Raw genomic sequence first — 8,759 nt, 5'->3', positions numbered from 1 at the left:
GAGACTAAACCAAATTAAGCAAATACATATGCCACTACAATTCTTAGTTGCTTGATTAGTACAGCTGGTTTAATATATACATATGCCTATGCACTGTGCTTTTGTGTTTCATCTGAGAATATCAGATGCAGATCTCCCGACCAGAACTCAGAAACAGAAATCCCATAGTGCATTGATCTATTGTTTCTAAAAATAAAAGACCACATCTTTTCAAATGTGAATTACAAACAGGAACTAAATTATAATGTCCCCATGTACGTTTTGAGTTTCCAGTATTTTTTTTCCAGTGCGGGTTCCCTTTATTAAAGTTAAAAAAAGAAACTTTTCAAGCAGTTTCACCATTCATATTTAGTTGAATTTCTCATTAAAAACTCCTAGTAGGGAACATATATGAAACCAGATTCCCTTATTTATTTTCTCACTCTATTCACAACCTAATTTCAGATGCTGCACTGTAACACACAGGCTAAAGAAAAAAAGACAGAAAACTGATACCGATGTATGGTCTGTAAGTTTTAAGTTTATTGTGCATGTAATGAATGCATTTAGGACTGAAAACTGTGCTGCTAAAATCCACAAGATTAGGGGTTTCCTTTAGCTTTCTGAGATTAAAGAATGTTTCCAATGTTTCACTCCTGTATCCAAGCATACTTCACCTGCAATTTATTTTACAACATAAATGCCAGAGCTGATGGTTATATTTCTGAATATTAAGCAAGAAAGATAATTTGTACAGTAGATGATTGAATGGTTGAATGAATAACATTACATGACAGGAACTCACAGGATTATATTGACTCATGGTTTATGGCCGAATGTGGGATTACCTCACATTAAATTATTTGTGCAAAAATATAGGCTGAATTACTAATGCTGTAGAATTGTGAACTATTGAAAACATTCAAAAGCTCATGGCCATTACTTTACATACTGATGAACATTACATACTTCGCGTCTTTTTCTGTCCAATTTTAGCACCAAAGACGAAGATTGCGATTTCAATAGTAAGAAACTCAAAGGCCACCGCTGGATAGTTAAACAATAAATGGAAAATGTAAATGATCCAAATGGTTATCTTTTTATAAATATATCCCTGATACCAGACAATGTCCCTAAAATAGGGACATATTTACACTCATGAAAACAGACAGCCAACAGTAGGTTTCAACAGGCAGTTAGTTTCTCATATTCCGTGCAGTTTTAAACAATCAGTGTAGAAGTACCCACTGGAGCAGTGCACTTTTCCATTTGATAATTTCACACAGTTTCAGATAATTTCAGACAGCATAACAGCCCATAATAACATTCAGACACAAGGGATTGTCTCAGTGTATAACATTGATTGTAATCAAAAGGTAGTCAAGTAGCAATATTGGTTCTTTGTACTTATATTGACAGGGATTTTAATATTTCATAATTATATACTGTACCGTGGCTTCAACAAAATAAAACAACAACCATAATAAAGCAAAACATCTCCTTTTACCAATTAACTGTCTTCTTCCACAGTACTATGTCTTAAAGGTCCAAGAAACTGAAATCTATGAATTCTTTGCTGACATGCTGTTTTAATACTTTTTCCGTATTCACAAACAGCCAAGAAATATTTTTAAATGATTTTTAAAAAAAAGAAAACGAATAAAAGCCCATGCCGAAATTGGCTTGCTTTCCCTTTTGCCAAATGCCAGGTTTTCAGTGGGCGGGGTTAACTGGACATTTTTACATAGCAAAAACGTATTTATATATCTGCATGTGATATGTAAATGATGCTCTTGCCACTTCTGTGTGGGTAAGGCAAGCTAAGTTGTATCCAGCACCTGAAACGCTAACATATTTATTTCATATTTATTCAAGAGGACTGGATGCCATTACCTATTATGCAAATCCAGTAAAAATACACATAATAAACTATCTAAATGAAAAAAACTACTTCATACATATTCATTTTGTTATATTAATATGGCCTCTTTTACAATGTCAACTATTAGATTAGGAACACGTTTGGAATTCCTTAATCATGCCCATTAAGTGCAATGGGGCAAACGTCACTTCACAGTTGCCAACTGCTTTCCTAACGGGTATTCTGCTTCCTGCGACTTGAGTTACAACTGTGAATATATACGGATTGCTATAAATGGTGATAGGGACAACCCTTTCTCATATTAACCTCAAATATGCAAGATAGGACTTCTATAATATGATCTAAAGTAACGACAAGTTCCATTAATCTCTACGGTGGTTGATACATGTCCCCATAGCTAATGCTAGTGCTGGGCGAATCCTAACACATTTGAAGGCACAGAAAAAAAATGCAGAAGTACTTAAAAAAAATAACCCCTGAAGGTTAACAAGGACATTTTTGCCAATATCTATTACGCGAACCCGGTACTCTCACGCTAAAGCCTAGTTTATGCGGCTTTCTTTCATTTTGTCTGGTTGTGTGAGGCTACTGCTACAACTGGCTCTAACCTAGCTAGCAAGGTATGGTTTACACATATGACCTGTCTTATGGATATGAATGTTAATGAGTGCAGGATACATGCCTACTCTGTCCTTGTCTGCTGAACAGGTCTCAATAATCTAATAGTGTTCATTACAATTTAATAGTTATAACTGGGTTAAAATCTTGAAAGAAATATTAAGATGACAATTAATTGTCACTCCTGGGGAATATAACCACAATTTGAATCCAGTTGCCTGGACCTTTAATCATAATTATTAATATATGAAATATCAGATTTTCTGATCACATCTGTAAACATAAAACATTGGGGTGTAATTTAATAGGCTAAAGTTAACTGATTCTGGGGTCTTCCTTATCGTACTCTCAGACAGAGTACCTCACACGCCTCTTGAGTTTCAAACCTATTGTCGTTCCCACCACACCCGCCATACCAGAAGTGGGAGCACTCATTCTGCTTCACGTCGAAGTACCATTTGAGGGTGTAGTTTTCACAGCTGCCTTCATCCTGCTGTAGAGAACACACAGCTGTGGAGACCAAACAAGAGCCAAGATGACCATGTGGGACACATACTGTACCAATCCATTCATTTGAGACAAAAATCAGCTTGGGATCTTTCATACCTTTGACTTCTGGTTTACATTTGGCTGTAAGAGACTCAATATATCATATATATGTAGGCCTACTGTATGTGACAGACAAAGTATGTAAAATGTATGTACATATTACTGCTACCACAACTACTACTACTACTACTACTACTACTAATGCTAATAATAACAATAGTAATCATCATCATCATAGTGTAAATATGACTACAAATTGAATGCAAATGTGAATCTGACTGGAAATGTGCATAGAAAATATTAAAATGCAAATGACTACATCTCACCTTTACTACTACTACTACTTAGTTGTCCTACATCTTCAGTCCCCTGGAGTATAGCTGGAACTGCAAACACAAGCCAAAATCAATTAACCACAATAACACAGCAGATATAATTACATTAATTACCTACTACTCAATCACAATTAAAAACCAGGAAAGGTGGAATCTTAGAATTTTGTACCTAATGAATGCAAAATAATTTGGTGAACTGAGGTTCTTATGATTTAGTCACAGTTTTTATTTGTTTATTCTTTGTACTTTAAGAAATACACTGTACGTTTATGTTAATACCTTGTCATATGCACTGAGCTGCCTTCATCTCACTGAGACACAGTGATTCAATAAATGAAGACAAAAATGAACGCAGTATGTTGCCTCTTTTCATTGTCATTTGAAATATTAATGTACCAAAAGGTACTGTTGAACCTTGCATATAAATTGTTTTCACAACGGTCAATTTAAAATGGTTACAATAGCTTTAATCTAAGTATTGTTATTTGTGATTAGATAATATTTAAAATAAATATTTTAAATTAAATAAAACATTTCCTGATATTATAGGGATATAGAAATATCAAACATGATCAAGATTTACTATAATTTTGTTAAATTGTATAGAGTGAAAATAAATGTGTTGTTTTTGTTGGTATATTTTATATTTATTGCATTATTTAAACTCTCACAATGTGAAAATGAAAATACTAAGGCATTAAAGTCACATTCACTCCATGCCAGTTAACATCACTTGCAGTGGAAAGCAAGGCCAGTCAAATGAGTTAAAAAACAATCATAAAGTCTGGGTTATTTCATTCATCATCTTCATAAATTATGCTGTCAAAAATGGCATAGTTCTTTTTGCTGTCAAGAACAGAGGAATCAAGACAGTTTGCCATGTGGCTTGCATCAACAATTGTAGGTACTGAAAGTTAGCATTTCATTTTGTGCTGAATAGTTTAGCCATCTCTTCAGCAGAGTAGCCAGATCTAGCCAAATAAGTCATGAAAAACGCTCAGTTGGCAACACCGGTGTGGGGGATGATGGACTTACGGTAAGAGCCACAGGTGTGGAAACATTCGTCTTCCGTATTAAACCTGTTGTTGTTACCGCCACAACCGCCGTACCAGAAGGGCGAGCACGCACTGATCGCTTTATTAAAGTACCATCTTTGCACATAGTCCCCACAGTAGGTACCACCGTCCATGTCCAAGTCACACTGGGCTGAAAGCAAAACTTGTTCACTCCCTGTCAAACCACAAGACAGCAAGCAGGATGCATGCATATGCAAGTTCCAAGCAAACACGCAGTTGCAACATATCAGAGCACATTAAAAAAAAATATATATATATATATATATATATACATGCAATTAAGTTTCCTTGTTTTTGAGATCTGTAAAATAAAAAAAATGTTTTTACAATATGAATATTATGTATATATGCATGTAGTATATGTTATATGCATATATTATATATAATACATACAGTGAGCTACATAATTATTTGGACAAATACATATTTTTCTTGATTTGGCTCTGTACTCCACAATTTTTGATTTCTAATAAGAAATTAATGTGGTTAAAGTGCAGATTCTCAGCTTTATTTAAGTGTTTTTATACATTTTAGTTTCACCATGTATAAATAACAACACTTGTTATACATAGCCCAATTTCATGGAGCCATAATGTTTTGGAAATATAAATGTTATGTAAATGAAAGTAGACGTTCTATACCTTGCTGCCTACCCTGCAATACTGCATGCAATAATTCCTTGAAGTCTAAGACCCACAGACATCACCAGGAGTATCTTCTCTGGTGATGCACTGCCAAGCCTGTACTGCAGCCATCTTCAGCTTCTGCTTGTTTCAGGAGCTAGTTGCATGTTGGCCAGTCAAGACTTTTCTACTTTTTGGCTTTGAAAAATTCCTTTGTTGCTTTAGCAGTATGTTTGGGATCATTGTCTTGCTGTAGGATGAAGTTCCGTCCAATGAGTTTGGAGGTATTTGCTTGAACTAGGGCAGATATGATGCTTCAGTACACTTGAGAATTCATTCTGCTGCTGCTATGAGCAGTTACATAATCAATGAAAACACATGAGCCAGTTCCTGTGGTAGCCATGTTTCACAGAGGAGGGGAGGATTTGGATCTTAGGCAGTTCCTTTTGGTCTCCACACTTCGCTTTTGATATTACTCTGATACAAGTCAATCTTGGTCTCATCTGTCCACAAGACATTTTTCCAGAACTCTTCAAGCTCTTTAAGGTACTGCTTAGTAAACTGGAACCTAGCCATCCTGTTTTGTCTGCTAACTATTGGCTTGCATCTTGAGGTGTAGCATCTGTAGTTCTGTTTGTGAAGCCTTCTGCAGACAAGAGTCACTGACACATCCACACCTGCCTCCTGAAGAGTGTGTCACCGCACTGGTGTTTGGGGGTTTTTCTTCATTATGGTGAAAGTTCTTTGGTCATGAACTATAGAGGTCTTCCATGGTCTACCAGGCCCCTTATTGACCTCACCAATCTCTTTCTTCTTAATGACGTTCCAAACAGCTGATTTTGGTAAGCCTAAGGTTTGGCCTATGTCTCTGACTGTTTCATTCTTATTTCTCAGCCTCATAATGGCTTGAACTTTCGCTGGCAGAACTCTGGTCCTTATGTTGACAAACACCAATAACAGAATCCAAAGGCAATCAAAAGCCTAGTATCAAGACTACAGTAGATACTGAAAGCTCTCTTATATCCACTAAGGAAGCAATTCAACATACCTGACTAATCGTAAACACCTGTTAAGCCATTTGTCCCAAACAAAATGATGCCCTGAAATAGGGATCCATGTATACAAAGTGCTGTACAGTAATTTCTACATTGTGAAACAGAAACGTATATACAAAAGGCCTCCCGGCCAGGCCCCTGTTAGGATGAGAATCTGCTCATTAACCACATGTCAATTGTTTGATTACAAATCTAAAATTGCCACAGAGCAAATAAAAAATGTCTTTGTCCCAAACATTATGGAGCTCTCTGTATAACATATGCATTCTTTCTATATATTAAAAAATAATATATATTCATATTATATCACAATTGTATGATTAAATAAAGCCTAATAATTTTTACTGATTTAGGATGCATTTCGATTACAGTTATGCATCTTTTAATATCTACTTCACTGTGTGGTCAGACACTACTAAAGTTAAAGACTAATAAAAAAAGCAAATATATTCTATTTCTTTATTAGCTTCACTTTAAATTGCATATGGGAACTGCATATGGGGTGTGATGCTGTGACCATATCCTGCATTTACCCCTAAGTCCTTTTGCTCACGTGTATTGAACCTGGTGTTATCAAAGCCCCTTCTCATAACATTGAGGAAGTCGCTGCACTCCCTAAACTCTACCCAGAGCGTGCTCTGTCAATATATGTTCAACTTCGCAGCCTTTTCAAAAATCAGGTCAGCTGTTTGTGTGTTATGGTGCTGCTGCCCAAGGGAAAGCTCTTATGTAACAAAGTCTTTCACACTAGGTCACAGGTGCAATTATCTTGGAATATGAGAGTATGGGCTTGCCCCCTTGGGTGGGGGTCCATGCCCACTCTACTACAGGCTGGGCAGCATCTTGGGCGCTTTTTCAGGGGGTAAGCATGCAGGAGATTTGTACGATGGTGTCTTTGGAATTCACCATGGTTTTGCATGGTTTTTATGTTTATAGTAAATTTATCATAATGAGGCACCCATAAAGCATACCTAAAACCTCTGTAGGCATGGAACTATAATTATACATGCTGTTGGAAGATATGTTTTATGATGACCATTGACACTGATTTGCCAGATTTTTTTGTGTGCATTGTCTCATTTTTCACATAACACATAGTATACAGTATCAGAATGTTCTATATTAGGTATGGTAAATCTTTATGGGAAAACTTTCAGTGTCACTGAGGTACACTGTAACTTTCAAGAGGGTACAAGAGGGTACCAAAGCGTGTGGAGAACCCATTCTCATCTCCGCGTCCTGGGCTTGGCTGGCTTTCAAATTCCTCCACAATGGTGGGAGTGAAGTGCACTTGTGGTTCCTCTGTCCGATCGATGTACTCCACCTCGTCTTCCTCTAGGACAAGAATACTGGGTGCTGGGACCCTGGGGATGAACAGAGAGCATTTGTTGCTATTGTTAGTGAGTCATGATGAGATCCATTATTACTGTCTTATTATTGCAATATTATTTATTTGTAGAGCCACATATTTGCGAAGCAGTTCCTCAAAGGTAAAACAGCAGTGCCTCAAATAGAATTTAGACAAATTGTCTTCTGATACAAGTTAAATTTGCTAAGCATGACAAAATTGTCCTTGCACTTTTTACCCAATGGGCCACTGAATGCATGAGTTATAGCATATACTAAACTATACTAAATAAGGTCATGTGTTATGTAAACAGCAAGTTATAACAGAACAATTCATTTTTACATCAAATGTAATGGAAAGCAGTAATGGAGTATAAGTGACCGCTATTGTGAGGTTAAAAGAACCCTAGTGTTGCACAAATCCAATCATGGTCTGAGACATTACCTGTCAATGGCCTGGCCTTCCAGTGCTTCTCCCTGGCCAGTCAGCAGCGGTACATTCTCACATTGCTTTTTAAGGGTGGCTGTGGGATATGTATTTATTCCTCCTGTTTGTGCAAGGGTGCAATGCAATCATTTTGGCAGAAAAACACTGACACACACATACCGAACCCGTAAACTAACCCAGGTGTAGAGAAACGTGCAGTGGAATGAATATTACTGCAAAAGGCAAAGGAGTCCAATTTTGGAACGCTTCTAGCTTTCTCTATGTTTGAGTGTATAAATCTGAAGTAACATTAGCTGGCATTTGTTTTATGAGGACAAATGAAAATAATGAAGAGAAAAAAGTTAAATACACAGGAATATGTTCAAATATATAAAATATACACACACGACACGGCCAAATGTATGTGGACGCCTGACATCCAACATCTCGTCCAAAATTAAGGGCATACATATGGATTTAATACGGTCCATCCTTTGCTGCTATAACAACCTCTATTCTTCTGGGCTTTATACTAGATGTTGGAGCACTGCTGCAGGGACTTTCTTCCATTCAGACAGAAAAGCATCAGTGAGGTTGGATGATTAGGCCTGGCTCACAGTTGGCTTTCCAAATGATCCCAAAGGTGTTAGATGGGGTTGAGGTCAGAGATCTATGGAGACCAGTCAAGTTCTTCCACACCAATCTCAACAAAAACATTTCTATATGGACCTCACTGTGTGCCCGGGGGCACTGTCATGCTGAAACAGGAAAGGCCTTCCCCAAACTGTTGCCATAAAGCTGATAGCACAGAATCATCTAGAATATCACTGCATTAAGATGTGCCTTCACTGGAACTAAGGGGCCTAGC

At 37.0% G+C, this 8,759-nt stretch overlaps 1 protein-coding gene across 4 annotated transcripts in view; it reads right to left on the bottom strand.

The window, feature by feature from the left end:
• Window positions 1-498: 498 nt before the first annotated feature.
• Window positions 499-8,759, bottom strand: part of LOC135259630 (collagen alpha-6(VI) chain-like) — a 53,592-nt gene continuing 45,331 nt past the window's right edge. For 2 of the 4 annotated variants that reach the window (XM_064344203.1, XM_064344211.1), the window contains 5 exons: window positions 7,910-8,012; window positions 7,321-7,481; window positions 4,399-4,593; window positions 3,355-3,414; window positions 499-2,989 (listed from right to left, as the gene is read on the bottom strand). In XM_064344203.1, coding sequence (XP_064200273.1) covers window positions 2,817-2,989; window positions 3,355-3,414; window positions 4,399-4,593; window positions 7,321-7,481; window positions 7,910-8,012 — 692 coding nt within the window. In that variant the 3' untranslated portion in view covers window positions 499-2,816. The remainder of the gene's footprint in view (window positions 2,990-3,354; window positions 3,415-4,398; window positions 4,594-7,320; window positions 7,482-7,909; window positions 8,013-8,759) is intronic. The other 2 variants (XM_064344220.1, XM_064344230.1) reach the window with 2 other exon arrangements.

Source organism: Anguilla rostrata, chromosome 1, assembly GCF_018555375.3.
Source record: "Anguilla rostrata isolate EN2019 chromosome 1, ASM1855537v3, whole genome shotgun sequence".
In the NCBI taxonomy this organism is placed as follows: domain Eukaryota; kingdom Metazoa; phylum Chordata; class Actinopteri; order Anguilliformes; family Anguillidae; genus Anguilla; species Anguilla rostrata.
Note: the sequence above shows the minus strand (reverse complement) of the source record. Positions and strands in the feature narration are given on the sequence as shown.